A 17,061-nucleotide genomic window follows, 5' to 3' on the forward strand; every position below is an offset into this window, starting at 1 on the left:
TCATCACAATAGGAGCAAAAAGAATGTGTTATTTCAATTAATTCTATGATAAACTGTACATAGACATTGTCCTTGATGCTATTCATAATAAAAGGGAATATCTTCAGAAATATCAACATCTGTCCAGACGACTGTTTTAGTTTGTTATCATTAGATGCCATTGTACTGACACTGATTGGACATGGCTTGTCTTGTATATCCCTGTTTGAATATGGAAAACCTTGTATACCTGAATTTATAGAGTCTAGATCAATATGCCCTGACAAAAATAATGTGCTTTAATGCACATTTTATTTCCTGTTGCACAACACCCTCAAGCATGATGTGCATTATATCTTGAGGGGTTTGTTGAATAAGATCAAAGCCTGGAAAATCTAGAAGTTTACTCCTTCTATTTATACCATAGGTAGTCATGAGGGCATTTTTAAGAGAGTCTGTACTGGCCCTCTCTATTTCCCTGCACTGTCTGATGTGATTTTGTAATGTTCTTAGGGTAAAACTATTTTCATCAAATTGGTTTTGCATTGTCTCAAAGTCACACTCACAATGCCTACACTTACTGAAAGCAAACCCAACTCCAGATTTAAACCCGGCCAGGTCATGCTGAGCAAGGGTATCACCACATATTGATATTACTGCACCATATAATATAGTCTCACTATTTCCAACTTGAATGTTGACACCGTTGTACAGTTCCTTCAAATCCTGTTCAATTCTTTTTAATATAACATCAGCACCAGCCTCTGAGATATCCTTAGCTTTGGCAATGGCAAGAAGTCTTATGGCAGCAAGCTTAGACCTAAACCTGGGGTTTATGTTTCCTACAGTATAATAAAACATGAGTAACTTGTTCATAGAGGCCTGGGGTCCAAGAGGGGAGCAAATCTCTATTTCATCAGAATACAAAATTAACTGTAAAGCAGTTGGCTTAACAGAAAACAATGGATGAGTTCTGAAAAGGCTGCCATTCACAATGTCACGGAGATATCCATTTTTGTTACAATTTTCTGGTGGATTACTGACCATGCTAAAAATTCTAGGGTTGGATAGCAGTTGTTGTAGACTCTTGATGAGAGGAACATAGAAAAAAACTTTGTTTCTAATGGTAAGAACCCTTGAAGAGCCTCGCTTAACTCTACACAGTCTTTGTGAAATTACAACCTCCTCTGGTTCCACTGGTTTAAAAAGTTCCTCAATGGTTTGGTCCTGCATGTAAGTTGTAGTCAAGTTGGAAAATGGATCTGGAAAACCCTCAAACGTTGCCAAAATCTCATTTCGGAGCTGGTTAATGCTGACTGAAGGGTCATGTCTATCAAAGACATCCATCACTCTGTCCTGCAAGGTTCCTACTACAGCCATTTGTAACTGCTGGGTTTTCTGTATAATCCTGTTGGTATTACCCTGTAGTGAGAAGAGGCAGAAAAGCATACTATTATGGCATTACAAAGATTATGAATGACAGAATATGGGTGAAAACATAAAATGTGTCACTCAGAGGAATTTTAAGTAGTATCCATATTTTTTATTGCAAACAAATTAAAGTAAAAATGTGATCTGTCCTCAGTAAATCACATAAAATCACAAAAAAACACATCCTACCCGAGAAAGACAGCATGTTTCACGAACATCCACGGCAAAGGCAGCTGCGTGTCTGGTCAATTCCTGTTAAAGTAGCAGATTAAGCTTGTAAAATGACTGTTGTCAAAGTTGTTTTTGCCAGTGCCATTTGCATTACAGACAAGGCAAGGCAAATTCATTTGTATAGCACATTTCAGTACAGAGACAATTCAAAGTGCTTTACATGATTAAAACATATGGAGGGGGGGGGGGGGGGGGACAGAATAAAAGCAAGTTGGAATAAAATGTAGAAACAAAATAACACATGGGAAAAAACTAAATCAACTAAAATCAAACATTAAGAAACAGTTGGAAAAAAATTAACTAATTTCAAAAAACAGTTTAGTTAGAACAGTCGAAGCTAATCCTAAACAAATGTGTTTTTACTCTTGATTTAAAAGAACTCAGGCTTTTAGCACTTTTAGACAATGATGCATTCTGGGTTTGCTCAAATTCACAACTAAGTTTACACCAGTTTATGGATTATGCAAGTGGTTCCCATAAATGTTCTAGAAAAACAAAATTCTAGAAAATACTAGAAAATTAATTCATTACAAATGGTTGGAACAAAATTCAATCAATGTTTGTATGCCTACCTTTTCCTTGTTCGATTGCAGTGTTTCAATCCCCCCGCTCTCTTCGTCATCTTGTCTTAAGCCAACCTGCGTTGTGTTCTGCCTCATATTGGTAGTTGGAGTTGAATTTTGAACTTGGTGGGTAGCTGGAGTGATACAGTTGGAAAAAATAGGTAGGTCCATGTCGAATCGTTCACCCCCATGGCACCTTGAGCTAACTGGAATGCAATCCCTGGGCGGACGACCATTGGCGAGGTACGCTGCATGCCTACGCCTGATGTGATAATAGAAGGAATTGAATACCCGGTATTCTTCTTCGCACCCATCGATTCCACAAATCACACGGAAGTTTCTACTACGTCCATGCGCCGTGTTAATATGGCTTAAAAACACTTTTAAAGTCAGTGCAATAAATGCAAAGCAAATCACACATCGCCAACCAGCCATCTTCACAAAGTGTTCCTAACTTGATCGATTGAGATGAGAACCCGCGTTTTTTTATTTTGTAGGCTATACCGCGATGGAATATTCCATACAAAACCGGGGGGGGGGGGGGGGTGACTGATCTAATGCGAATTGTGTGATTGCACCCAGCCTCTTTTACACAAATGTTAAATTTCTTTTTCAAAACTGGAGAATAGACTTTTATTGAGTGCTATAATTGACTACTTTATAACTCTTTGATTTTATTTCACAATTCCATGCACTGCAAATTTGGGCTGACTTGGATTCGCCCAACGGCTTTTGCGCGTTTTTTTTACCCCTGCTGCTGCTGCAAGGACATGAGACGGAGGAGGATATCAGAAGATACAGATACGCTATCAGGTGTGTATGAAACTTTCAGACTATAGAGGGTTGGAGATTATTTTAGTCAAAAATCATTTGAGTACATTTTTAACGTAGTCGAGGTTCCGGTAAATAATAATAATAAAATAATTGGAAAACGGGGCTAAAGCTTGGTGCACCTTTCACAATTTCCAGATGGCTAATGCTAACTACCTTTGGTGTAGTTTGCCTTATGTATGTATATATATATATATATATATATATATATATATATATATATATATATATATATGTGTATAATATATTTTACTCGGCTAATTCTATGTTATACATGCACACACTGTCTTTTGTTGGTATTGGTTGGCATGAATTACATCGTGAATCCCCCAAGTATAAGGTTTTCCTTTAGTCTGCATGTTAACACGTGGCTGACGCATTATCAGAGCGACATAGACCTTGCATTAGCTCAGGGGTGTCAAACGTGCCCCGCGGGCCGGTTCCGGCCCACCGAACGATTTAGTCCAGCCCGGTGGCTAAATGCATTATCATTATTCAACAATGATTGTTGAAAAAAAACATGTACTTCGTTGTATTGAAAACCTACAGTTCCTATATTGTCCACGAGTGGCGCTGTTTTATTCAGAGCAGACAACATGATGCAACACTCCATTGTGTAACCTGCACAAAATAATCAAGCCGTATTTTATTTTGGCGGGTCAAACTGGCAGACCTCTGAATTCCGGGTCAGAGGTGAACTCCTCCATCTTGTTTCTGCTACTGCTGTGGCTAACTGCCTTTTTTGGCGTTTTTCCTAAATCACGGAAGAATATTGTTGAATCAAGTCCAATTAACCTAGACGAAGGATTCCATTGATATTTTTCTGGCAATCACTCGACATTGAGTCGTTTATTTTATGTCGTTTGTTTTACATTACAGTAGAACTGCGGCGGCGACCCTACCGCTTAAAAGCTATGTATTGCAGGGTTTCCCGCTGCGCCTCGCCAACATTCCCAAAAAAAAAAAAAAAAAAAAGTGACGCTAACACGCGGTTTGTTGTTGTTGCTCTGAACCCCGCGTGAATGGCAGCGGAAAACGTGTCGTCCACCGCCCCCCCGCGACTCGGTCCGCCTCGCATAAGCAAATTCCTGCGGGAAACACTGCTGTGATCAGTTCTTATGCATAATGCACTTAAATAAATGTAACTAAGTAAAAGTATTGTTAAAATTGCACACTTTTCTTAAAAACAGAGGTTATTCATAATATAATTTTTAAAGTGAAATTTGCTTAATATAAAAATCAACAACAAGTCCACTTTTATTAATACTATTTAATCCTGCCATGAATTTACATATGTGGCCCCTTTGAGATCAGATTAAGCTGTATGTGGCCCAAAACCCAAAATGAGTTTGACACCCCTGCCTTAGCTATTTTTGGTCTCAATATGCTGTTGATTATTTTGATTAATCCGGCTATAATTAGCCGAACATAATGTGAAGTGATAATGATTTTACTTTTCCTAAACAATTCTGCCTTGTTTTAAAGGCTGGCTCTGCACAATTTTCTGTGTAATGTATAGCTTGAATGTTTTGACAGTATTTTGTTTTTATTCACAGTTAACCGAGTGATTTGTTTCCAGCTGCTTTGCTAACAACGGCCATATGGACAGCAACATGGAAAAGTTAGACTGTGTGGCCAAAGACATCTTAACAGGTAAGTATGATAACGTGATATAGTGATGATGGTGCTCATGTGTGAATGTCAATTAGGTTATTGTGTCGTTTTTCTCATTTGTGTATCTTTAAATTTCATTTAAATTACAATTTATTACAATAGGCTTGTATGAGCTTGCTGAATGGGATTTTTAGACAAATGGGACCAAAAGTATTTGGATCAACAAATATTGGATCAGATCAGAAGATAATGTGATCTGATCCATAATGTTGCTGTAAGTAATAAAAGTGAAAGTGACCTTATGGGTCAATCTTGGTGTCAGCTGTGCATTCACTATACAGTTTTGTTCGCCCTCCTGTCTTAAGACATTCAGCAAGCTCATACAGTAGACTTGAGCCACCATAAATTGCGGCTAATGGTAAACTAAAAATGACATTTAATCAGAGAAACTTTTCACTTACTCATCAATAGAATCTACCGCAGACAAAAAACTGGGGCATCAGTGAACCTCATCTGTTGATTAATCTGATTCCGCTGATGTTCTGTACCTTTTGTCTCTTGTTTGTGACACAGCTGCCAATATCGATATGGAGGCACTGAAGATGCTTTCGAGAGAAGAGCTTCGCGACCTCTTCCCAGGGCCTGACCATTTTTTGCGAAGAAAATCTATATGGGATCTGTGTCACCCTGTGGTAAGTAAAGTTTTTTTAAACCTCATGTACAATCAGTGGTTAACGCATTAATGCCAGAATGCTGTGTAGCACAATGCAACACGTTTTTGTTGCATATCCATTGATGGCAGTGGATGGAGGAAAAACAACAGTTTGCATACACACAGTAGCCTACATGCACAGAGACTACGGTGGAAAAGTACTTGACTCGACTGGGGTTTTGTTAAAAGTCTGCTGGGGAGTTTGAGCCAAAGTGTGGTATCTAGGCGATAGGAATCAGTTTTGTTCATGCTCATATCTTGTGTGCCACCCACCATGTCCTATTATCCAAACACACTATAATCCATCTACAATCCTTCGCTTTTGGCCAAAATATTCACCACTTCACTGTCATCAAAACTCTAGTGCATCCTGTCACTAAAATAGTCTGCTATTATTTAGTATCTAGCCCCATGTTTATTTTGTATTTAGTGGTGTTACTGTGAAGTCATTTTGGTGGTTTATCGTCTTCGTTTTTTCTTAGAGTTATACTAGGTTTATTATAAGCCTATAAATTAGACTTACAAAATGACAAATAAAGTTGTCTATGCACAAAGTGCGTACAGAACGAAATTTCATTTGAATACAGTTTGAAAAGAAAAACACAGTAAATTTCAGTAAATTTCAGGATAGAGTGCAGCAGTGATTTATATAAACAGTCGAAATGTAAACAACGTAAACAATGTAGGGGAAATAGACAGTGTGCGATTCACAGTGTACAGGTGAGTATTTTTAAAACTGTGCAAATACGCTATTCAATATCATGGGGTATGGTATTGTCACTCTTGTCACACTTCTCTGTCTCATACCAAGTTGCCTAGTCTTATGTGTTCAACCAATTGTACTCTGAATTGGTATGTTCTGAACTTTTATTTGTTAAATTAATTAAGTTTTGGTTTTCTGACTAGTTTTTGCTGATTTCTTTACAGGAGAAGGCCTCATGCAGTTCTTCTGCTGCATTCATTGAGGTCAGCAACGGAACAGAGTTTGCGGCCACTGGAACCAGTAGTGAGGGAGGTGACAGCAAAGAGGAGGAGAAGAGTGGGGGGACTACATACAGAACACTTACACTGCCAAGCCCCCAATACGTGATATACACTGATAGTGAATTGGAGAATGTGAAATCTTACTTTTTTCAATTGAAAAGACTTGGGAGAGGAGCAGAGTGTGAGCTGTCCAAAGAGCTAACATGTAGACTGATCCGGAATACAATAACCAACATGATGTCAGCGGTGAGGGCGTTGCACTGTGAAGAGAAGCAGTATCCATCGAAGGAGGACCTCGTAGCCATGGCCAAACGCCTGGTGATCTACTATCCAATGCTCTCTGATAAGCTCGACATACAGCGTCCATGGGTAAGTATTGCTTTCAATGTAATAAAGTGCCTCAAATCGCACACTTGTTTACAGAGGCCTTTGGTTGTTCATTCCAATGTCTCCCATACATGCACCCATTACATTAGGTAACATACTTGTTAGTGGTTGTAGAAGGGTATGATAAAAAAAGCTTTTTCTGATTAAGTTTTCTTTTTCTTCCTGAGCAAATGTGGATATTTGACAATGTCTTGTTCTTCGGATTTTCTGCCTAGATTGAGGTCTTCAAACGACTGCAAAAGAGAATCCACAATGTTCGATCACCGAAGAAAAGCCAGGGTGGCACTCCTGCAAGGGGGAAGAGAAAACTGCAATATTTGGATGCCGATGATACTGATGATTCCACCACATCTACAATTCTCCTTTCGGCAAGCTCCAGCAGCACCCCTAGCACCCCTGAGGTCCACACTTCGCCCGCCACTCTCCCTGAGGTCCACTCCCCATCAACAAGCACTCCAGTGAAAGCCAAAGCTGTTGGTAAGTGTAGTGGATTTCACTTTTTTGTTTAGCCTTACAAGAAAATTACATTCACTCTATTTCGAATTAATAAAACCAGACCCTCTCGAAAATGGGTTATCTTTCTAGCCTTCCGTGCAAGAAACACTGTCCGAAGAAAAAACAACACGTTTCAGTTCTGACAAGTCATTGATTGAGATTGAGATTAAAAAATATAATTATGTGATGTTTTTCTCCCTATTTAAACTTAGGACACGACAGTAGGATGGCTCAGGCCAGGCACTACAGACATCTCCAAGAAATATGCCGGAAGAATAAGCAAAACCAAGATGATGTCTCACAGCTCCTTGACCTTGAATTTGAGGGAAGAAGGCAGTTCATCGATTCGGAGACTCTCAAGGAAGCCGACAGACCTGGCAAAATCCTTGAGGCCTACTCGTGCTTCAAGAACATAGACCATGTAAGTACACTCACTACTCAGAATTAAGGGAAGAATGTACCGGTCAGCTTGTATCCTTGTATTTTAAGAAAAACACGTTATATTAATCCCTTTTTTTGCAATATAATGCCAAGGTTCTTGAGGAGCTGAGACGAATAGTGGCGAAGGACAACGTGCATTATGTGAAAGAGCTGAAGGAGCGCTGGGCAGACTACAGAACCAAACTCTCCTTTTATGGTGTCTATAAGAAGGTCCTGAAGCCACCGGTGGGACTTCCTGCTGGTAAGGTTTTGCAATCCTTCTAAAATTACAATTGCAAATTGCACTATTTGTTGTTTCATTGAGTAGCTCCAATTACACTCTCTCTCTCCTTCTCTCCCTCTCTAGATGAGCAAGCCATTGACCTGATCATCTCCCTGGCAGATATGTTTCCTTCTGGTTACCCCGCACCAAAGAAGATGTCATCTCCATCAGAGGCGCTCATTCATGTTCTGCAGGTGAACCAACTTAATTACATAACCTTATGCAAGATGAAATATTTATGTAGCCTATGTATCCATCCCTATCATTTAACATTTGGCAGGTTTGAGCCTCACTGACTGCACGTGTCTTTGAGCATAAGTTGTATCTTGCTTTAGCTTTATCTTTGGGCAGCCATGGTGTAATGGTTAGGGCGATGGACGGTAGATCAGAGTTGCTGATTCAATCCCTATCCTTACTAATCTCTCCGTTCATGGCTGAGGGGCCCTTGAGGAAGGCACCAATCCCCACATTGTTCCAGGGACTGTAACCAATACCCTGTAAATAGGCCTAACTAAGTCATACTGTAACTGCAAGTTGGATTAAAAAAAAAGCGTCAGCTAAGTGTAATGTAATCTTGTGTTGATGTTCAGCCCACAGAGGCCCCAGACGTTTATCTGAGAAGACGGCCACTAGCCACACCGTTCATCCTGGTAGGAGAGGAGGACTGCTTCCTCTGTGCCGGAAATGCCCCTGTTGTGTCCTTTGGTAGGAGCCGTCTTGCTGAGTCGGTCCTGTACGTCATGGCGTACTACTACGCATTTCACATGACGTATCCAAAATGTGTGTCATCAGTTCTGTTATTCCTTCAGACTGAGGTCTTGGGTGATGCAATTCATGAGAAAGACCAAACAGCAGCTTTTAAACGTGCCAAAGCTGACTGGCAGACCTTTCTTAGGTAGTGTGTGAGATGAATGCTCAAGTTCATTGTTTGAATAGTTAAGGGCAACAGGTGTGTGTGTTCAGACCCTGTCTCGATGCTGCAACATCATCTCTTCATTGTTAGGCCTGCCAGTCAGCTTTTGCATGTTGTTTTGTTTTTTTGGGGGGGGTTCCACTTAATTCTGTGAGAATTTAGATGTGTGTCCAGCCCTTGTCTAGCCCTGTCTTGATGCTGCGACATCACAATCTTTTCATTGTTTGGCCAGCCAGTCAGCTTTGTGGGTTTTTTTTTTTTTTTTTTTGGGGGGGGGGGGGGGGGGGTATTTCACTCAATTCTGTGAGATTTCTGCTAAAATGTTAATAAAAAAAATGTTTTGAAGTTCTTGTCAAGTGTATTTTTCCCATACATTCACTACATCTAAATAAGGAAATTAATTCTAGCTAAGAAAATCAGACTAGTTTTAAGCCTTTAAATGAACTGGTATCAAGTATATTTGCCTTGTTTTTAAGCCTGTTGTATGCTTGTTTTGAGCAATAATTGGTTAGAGGATTTTTAATTCTAAGCAATAATGACTAATAAATTAGAATAAATTGCTTAAAATAAGAGAAAAAATCTTAACAAGTAAAAGAAAAAATAGATTTTTATACTTGATTTAAGTTTTTTTGGATGCTTACTACTTGGATATTATGTTCTTGTTTTAAGAAATCTTACCAAGTCCCATTTGCTTGCTGCACTGGCAGATTATTTTGCTCAAAGTAAGCAATTTTACACCTAAAACACTATATTTTTTTCTTATTTTTTAGAGGGCCTTTTTTGCAGTGTGTCCTATATAAGGAAACCAGTTGATTGCTTCAAAGTCCCGACAAGCAGCATTCACTCCTGGGGAACCGTAGAGCCACAGGGAGAGTCATCTGCATTGTACATGGCTTTGCTGCAATCCCTCATACTGAGCAAGCATGAAGCGACAGTGGGAAGAAAAACCACCCATTAACGGGAAGGAAAAACCTCCGGCAGAACCGGGCTCAGTATGAACGGTCATCTGCCTCGACCGACTGGGGTTACAGAAGACAGAACAGAGACACAACAAGACAGACAAACAAGCACAGAAGCACACATTGATCTAGTAATCTGTTCTACATTAGATGGTAGTAGCGGGTGAGCCGTCTTCTCTGGATGATGTCACAGTTAACAGAACGCCAGACCAGGTGTACCTACTATGAAGAAAAAGAGAGAGAGCAAAAAGTTAAAAGCTGAAATGACGACAGTCATTTCAATGTAATACAATGCAAAACTGGAGAACAGTAGACTGAAGAACAGTAGAAATCAGTAGAGTGAGAAAAATAGACCCTGATGTCCTCCAGCAGCCTAGGCCTATCACAGCACAACTATAGAGATAGCTCAGGGTATGAGCCACTCTAACTATAAGCTTTGTCAAAAAGGAAAGTTTTAACATTAGTCTTAAAAATAGATAGGGTGTCTGACTCACGGACCAAAACTGGGAGTTGGTTCCACAGGAGAGGAGCCTGATAGCTAAAGGATCTGCCTCCCATTCTACTTTTAGAGACTCTAGGAACCACCAGCAGACCTGCAGTCTGAGAGCGAAGTGCTCTGTTAGGAACATACGGGGTAATCAGAGCTCTGATATATGATGGAGCTTGATTATTAAGGGCTTTATACGTTAGAAGGAGAATTTTAAATTCTATTCTTGATTTAACAGGAAGCCAATGAAGGGAAGCTAAAATTGGAGAAATATGATCCCTCTTGTTGATTTTCATCAGAACTCTTGCCGCAGCATTTTGAATCAGCTGAAGACTTCGAACTGCATTTTGTGGACTTCCTGATAGTAAAGAATTACAATAGTCCAGCCTTGAAGTAACAAATGCATGGACTAGTTTTTCAGCATCACTCCTGGACAGAATGTTTCTAATTTTGGCGATATTCCGGAGGTGAAAAAAGGAAACTCTGGAAACCTGTTTAATATGGGATTTAAACGACATGTCTTGGTCGAAAACAACACCAAGATTTTTAACTTTATTACCAGAGGCCAAGTTAATGCCATCCAGATTAAGGGATTGATTAAGAACTTTATTTTTTGAAGACTCTGGCCCAAAGATTACAACTTCTGTCTTGTCAGAATTTAAATGCAGGAAATTTAAAGTCATCCAGCTTTTGATGTCATCAAGACATGACTGCAGTCGAAGTAACTGATTGGATTCATCGGGATTTATGGATAAATATAGCTGAGTGTCATCAGCATAACAGTGGAAATTAATCCCATGCTGTCTGATAATTTTGCCAATCGGAAGCATATATAGTAAATAGAATTGGTCCAAGGACTGAACCCTGTGGTACTCCACAAGTGACCCTAGAGTTTGAGGAAGATTTATTATTAACATGAACAAACTGGAATCTGTCCGACAGATAAGATTTAAACCAGCCTAATGCTTTTCCCTTAATCCCTACAGTATGCTCAAGTCTTTGTAGGAGAATATTGTGATCAACTGTATCAAATGCAGCACTGAGATCTAACAGGACAAGTATAGACACAAGTCCATTATCTGAGGCCATGAGAATATCATTAGTGACCTTCACCAGAGCTGTTTCAGTGCTATGATGAGCTCTGAAGCCTGACTGAAACTCCTCAAGTAGGTCATTACTTTGTAAATGTTCACATAGTTGATTAGCAACTACTCTCTCAAGAATTTTAGATAAGAAAAGAAGATTAGATATAGGTCTGTAATTTACTAACTCATCTTGATCAAGAGATGGTTTCTTAAGTAAAGGTTTGATAACAGCTACTTTAAAAGCCTGTGGTACATATCCATTTACCAAGGATACATTAATCATGTCTAAAATAGGACCACTGATCAGAGGGAATACCTCCTTAAACAACTTGGTTGGGATTGGGTCTAACATACAGGTAGAAGGTTTAGATGAAGCTAAAATTTTAGATAGCTCAGAAAGCTCTACTGCTTTTAAACAGTTCAGACACTGCGCAGGTTCTAAGGATTCCTCCAATGCTGCCTCACTTACTGAGGATGAGGTAATCATGTTTGGGAGGATGCCAATTATTTTATTTTTAATGGAATCAATTTTATTTATGAAGAATCCCATAAAATCATTACTGCTAAGAGCTAAGGGAATGGATGGATCAACAGAGCTGTGGCTCTGGGTAAGTTTGGCAACTGTACTGAAGAGAAATCTAGGATTATTCTTATTCTCCTCAATTAATGATGAAAAATATGCTGCTCTAACTCTGCGAAGGGTCTTATTATACAACAATAGACTGTTCTTCCAGATTAAGTAGGATTCCTCTTGGTGTGTAGAGCGCCATTTTCTCTCCAATTTCCTAACATTCTGCTTCAAGGAACGCAGCTCTGAATTAAACCAAGGAGCCAGCTTCCTGTGAATAATCACCTTCTTTTTCAAGGGAGCTACATTGTCTAATGCAGAACGCAATGACGAAGTCATACCGTTTACAAAGACATCTATTTGTGAATTGGAAGAAACAACATTGCTGCCATCTACAGGGCATTTCTGCAATACGGAGGATATTAAAAAGGGGACAGACTCTTTAAGTTTTGATACAGCATTATCCGATAAAGATCTACTATAATGGAACCCTCTTTTGGGGGTGGAGAACTCAGTTAGATTAAACTCAAATGTTATTAAAAAATGATCAGATAGGACAGGGTTGTGAGGAAATACTGTTAATTCTTCACAATCAATGCCATATGTCAGAACAAGGTCTAAAGTATGGAGCCGAGAGTGCGTCGGTTCATGCACATTTTGAGCAAAACCAATTGAATCTAGGATAGTTTTAAAGGCTACACTAAGGTTATCACATTCTGTGTCAACATGGATGTTAAAATCACCCACTATAATAGCCTTATCAGTATTTAACACCAAATCAGATAAGAAATCTGACAACTCATCCAAAAACTCAGTGTAAGGGCCTGGTGGACGATACAAAACAACAAACAGAAGAGGTTTTATTGCTTTGCAGTTTGGATGAGGGAAACTGAGGGTTAAATGTTCAAAAGAACTGTAGTTATTAATTGGCCTGGGACTAATTAATAAATCAGACTGAAAGATAGTTGCCACTCCTCCTCCTCTTCCCACAGATCTGGGAATGTGGAAATTTGAATAACTGGAGGGGGTTGACTCATTTATACTAACGTAGTCCTCTTGTAGCCAGGTTTCTGTGAGACAAAACAAATCAATCTGTTTATCAGAAATCAATTCGTTAACTAACAAAGTCTTTGGAGGGAGAGACCTTATATTTAATAGACCACATTTAATTGTTTTATTTTTAGGTTCAAGGTGAACCGTATTGATTTTTATTAGGTTTTTATGATTTGTTCCTTTTAGATAAGTTTTTGATCTGTTAAGTTTTGGCCGTGGGAAAGACACCGTCTCAATAGGATAATGGATGGGTAACAGTACAGAAGCTGCAGAGAGGTGTGTTAAACTACGGCTCTGCTTCCTGGTCTGGACCCTGGGTTGTCAGCATTTAGGAGGACTAATAAATCCGGCCAGATTTCTAGAAAGAAGAGCTGCACCATCCAAAGTAGGATGGATGCCGTCTCTCCGGATCAGACCAGGTTTTCCCCAGAAAGTTCTCCAGTTATCAATGTAGCCCACGTCGTTTTCAGGACACCACCTAGACAACCAGCGGTTGAATGATGACATGCGGCTAAACATGTCATCACTGGTCAAATCAGGCAGGGGACCAGAGAAAATTACGGAGTCCGACATTGCTTTAGCAAACTCACACACCGAAGCAACACCAACTTTAGTGACCTCCGATCGGCGTGATCGGGTGTCATTACCGCCAGCGTGAATAACAATCTTACTGTATTTACGCTTATCCTTAGCCAGCAGTTTTAGGTAAGATTCTATGTCGCCCGTTCTGGCCCCTGGCAGGCATTTAACTATGGTCCCTGGTGTCTCTAGTGCCACGTTTCTGACTATTGAGCTCCCAATAACCAGGATCGGCTTCTCAGCGGGTGTGTCGCTGAGTGGGGAAAATTTGTTTGAAACGCAGACGGGTTGGTGGTGAACTGGGAGCTGAAATCTAGAGCTATGCTTCCTACGAACTGTCACCCAGCCGGCCTGCTTATCCGGCTGCTCGGGTGCTTCTGGAGGACCACTAAGTGAACTAACGCTAGGTCTATGTGGCTCCGCGCTAGCAGAGGGGCGGCTATCAGCTGGTCTTTCCATAGCACGGAGCCGGGACTCTAATTCTGACACCCTCGCCTCCAAAGCTACAAAAACACTACATTTATTACAAGTACCATTATCACTAAAGGAGGCAGAGGAATAGCTAAACATCTGACACAGAGAGCAGGAGATAAGGGGAGACTTAGTCAGAGACGGAGAAGCTGAAGTAATAGTAGGAGAGGAAGCCATTGTGGAGCTAAAGCTAGGCTAGGCTAAAGCTAGGCTAGCGCCCTTCTACCACGCCAAGAGAGCAAACCGTGAAACACGAGGAGTTCCCAAGCGTGATGTGCAGCAACAGAAAATGTTTTAAAAGTGCTTATGTGTTAGAAACAGATGTTACAGCAAAGAGATTAAAGATAAAAGCGAGAGAATCTGGAGCAACAAACCGTTGCTCACGCAGTGAAAACAGGAAGTGATACAATACGCCTTACCGCAAACAGGAAGTGACGTGACATTAGTCTATCATGGAGAATTACGGTTCACACCGGCCCATGAGCTGAACCTCGGCCAGATAGGTCTGACTGCAACCCCGAACACATCAAACATCTCCCCAGTAACACAGGAGGGAGACACTGACAGGGCAGATTCAACCACTGCAATACCTTCACCGTGTAATAATCAGAGGCAGGGGACCCAGACTTCAGCCAGACCAGCAGAGGTTTCTTTAAAACGAAGGATTTTAATAACAGAAATCAAAACAGAGACAAAATCCAAAAAAAACCTGTTGTAACAAAAATGGCAGAAAAACAAACAGTCCAGTTGTGTAAGCAGGGCAGGAACAGACAGGACAGGATGGCTCAGGTTACTGGAGACAAAGGGGGTCAAAAATCCAAAAGCAAATCAAAAACAGAATCTTGCAGAAGGAGACTCACCCATAACTCAACAAGACGACCTGGCACTGATGTCTGGTCTCAACTGTTTATATGGAGGAGGAAGCAGGTGGAACCGATCAGAGATGATTGCAACAGGGGTGGAGTAAGGCAGGTGTGCAGAGTGGGTAATTAGACCAGACATCAGTGCAGAAGATCAAAACAAGAAATAAACCAGAAACCAAAGCTAAAAAGCTGACAGGACAAGTGGACAGAAACCACACCAAACTTACTGAGAAACAAAATGACTCTAAAGTAAAAACCTAAAACAGAAAATAAAGCTCAGACTAAGACAGATGACAAAACAAGGTAAACTAACAGTAAATAAGAACCCAGACAGGACACAAACTCAAAGCAAGCAGAGAACCTAAAGCAGGAGAGGAAAATGACTCAAAAATAAAACCAGAACAGAAACCAGAATATTACACAACGTGGATCTACAGGTGGTGCTGGATCAACCGCTTTACAGAAGCATCTAAAATGTGGGTTCCTTTCAAACAGAACAGGTCATGGTAAAGTATGCTGGAGGCTCAGGAGATGGGAAGAAAACACAAAAGTGGGTTATCACAGAGCATCAAATATTATTACCTACATCCTCATTTCTGCAGGAGATTTTAAGCAACCCATACGAGCAGCTTAACATTCTGCCCTCAAGGAGGCACTTTAGGTCATTCAGAACTCTGAAAGCTTCCCATAAGCAGCTTTGTTTTTTTTTTTTTCAAGTTTTTCAATGTGACATGTTTAAAATTAGTGTGCACTTCCCTATAATTAATGGAAATATCTTGATTGTTATTAATCAAACTGTTCTTATAAATGGTAGTCAGTTTTTTTTTTGTTTTTTTTTTTGCATGTCTACACTAGAATGATGACAATTTATCTTTATGAATGAGCTCTAACTCTTTTAGGTTGGAAGGCCTCCTTGCCATTTCCCCTAACTTTACGCCCTTCAGCAGATTCTTTATGAAATTTAAGCCATGAATCTGGATTACTTTATATCTGACTCTGACATGTATGAATAGTTTCAGGCTTAGGTATACACTTCCAGTCAACAAATCCACTGTCATGCTTGGGTCCCATAGTTTGTGTTTTTTTTTCATAAATGTTAATCTCTAAATTCTTTCCCTTGCACCATTCATTTCAATCGCTACTTTTCACACATTCTTATTCCGTTTCATCTATCTCATATCTAAATTTTAGTCATTTTCAAATTACACAACTGGTTCATAGAAAATTATTACAATCTCTTTTTAATTTACAGTACTGAATTGCATATGTGTCAACAGCTTTTGTTACTTTCTAAACACGTATTCAGGCTTGACCACTCCGTTTGGACAAGTCAATTTTGATAAATGATAATTGTAAATTTACCCCACATTGTAGAGGTTTAAGAAGAAGCACATGATGGTATAAAATAAAATGGGAACATTTAGTGAATCAAATCTGGAGAAGCAAGAAGGAAACTGTTGAGTAATTTAAAATGCCATGATTTATGATCTTTTTGTTTTCAACAGTGCTGACCACAAAGCTCCTAAAAAGGCTCAGCTTTAGTCAGGAGTCGGACTCCATAGCAGCATCCTGAAGTGACAAGCATCTCTCCTGGCAGTCTGTTTATGTGAATAGGACAGAGCAGTCTCTCAACTGTCAAGAGGAAGAAGACTAACTCTGGTATTCTAATAATAGGTACTTAAAAATAGCCTTATGCTTATGTTTTGACAGGGAGGTGATAACTGCTATAATGCAGCTTGATCTGCTTAAAGTCTTACAGACAGACACCAACTGTCAGTTGAATCCAGGTTGAGCAGTCATAACACTGTCCAAATCAGATATTGCTGATTAGTCAATGTTCACATCACGAAGTGATGTAAAGAAAAGGGTGGAGGTGATGTAAAGAAAAGGGTGGAGGGTGATGATTAGAGAGGAAAACTCCTCTTTAACAGGAAGAAACTTCTTGCAGAACCAGACCTTCTACATACGCTAGGACCTAATAAAAACAAATATCTTCCCCACATCATTTTTTAAAATGTAGTATTGTACACACTGTATTATCAGAATCGTTTTCAGTTACGTTTTCATCCACACAAACCTGCAAAATACGCCACTGGGGTTTGTTTTAAAAATGCCAAACCCATAGACGGCACTGTACCACAAATCTAAACCGG

At 39.9% G+C, this 17,061-nt stretch overlaps 2 protein-coding genes across 3 annotated transcripts; one reads left to right on the top strand and one right to left on the bottom strand.

Annotated features, from left to right (window-relative positions):
* Positions 1-249: 249 nt before the first annotated feature.
* LOC110368121 lies at positions 250-1,804 on the bottom strand. The gene is made up of 2 exons (XM_021315178.2): positions 1,600-1,804; positions 250-1,401 (listed from the first exon to the last, which is right to left on the bottom strand). Exon 2 carries the CDS (start codon positions 1,357-1,359, stop codon positions 250-252), a length of 1,110 nt encoding a protein of 369 aa, XP_021170853.2. The 5' UTR covers positions 1,360-1,401; positions 1,600-1,804.
* Positions 1,805-2,758: 954 nt separating this feature from the next.
* On the top strand, positions 2,759-9,188 carry LOC105924949. 2 transcript variants are annotated; one of them, XM_036144708.1, is made up of 9 exons: positions 2,759-3,017; positions 4,592-4,688; positions 5,223-5,341; positions 6,289-6,714; positions 6,948-7,209; positions 7,440-7,648; positions 7,762-7,909; positions 8,015-8,124; positions 8,521-9,188. In XM_036144708.1, the coding sequence occupies exons 2-9, from the start codon at positions 4,637-4,639 to the stop codon at positions 8,827-8,829; spliced, it is 1,635 nt and encodes a 544-aa protein (XP_036000601.1). In that variant the 5' UTR covers positions 2,759-3,017; positions 4,592-4,636; the 3' UTR covers positions 8,830-9,188. The 2 variants fall into 2 exon arrangements, with proteins under 2 accessions (XP_036000601.1, XP_036000600.1); XM_036144707.1 differs by lacking the exon at positions 2,759-3,017 and having other exon boundaries at positions 4,221-4,688.
* The last annotated feature ends 7,873 nt before the right edge of the window (positions 9,189-17,061 follow it).

The sequence above is a fragment of the Fundulus heteroclitus genome, chromosome 12 (genome assembly GCF_011125445.2).
Source record: "Fundulus heteroclitus isolate FHET01 chromosome 12, MU-UCD_Fhet_4.1, whole genome shotgun sequence".
NCBI lineage: Eukaryota > Metazoa > Chordata > Actinopteri > Cyprinodontiformes > Fundulidae > Fundulus > Fundulus heteroclitus.

Coding starts and splice junctions, on each gene's coding strand:
- LOC110368121 (XM_021315178.2), bottom strand. CDS start 1,359: ATGGCTGTAGTAGGAACCTTGCAGGACAGAGTGATGGATGTCTTTGAT.
- LOC105924949 (XM_036144708.1), top strand. CDS start 4,637: ATGGACAGCAACATGGAAAAGTTAGACTGTGTGGCCAAAGACATCTTA. Junction 7,910..8,014: donor ACCGGTGGGACTTCCTGCTG/GTAAGGTTTTGC, acceptor CTCCCTCTCTAG/ATGAGCAAGCCATTGACCTG. Junction 8,125..8,520: donor CGCTCATTCATGTTCTGCAG/GTGAACCAACTT, acceptor GTTGATGTTCAG/CCCACAGAGGCCCCAGACGT.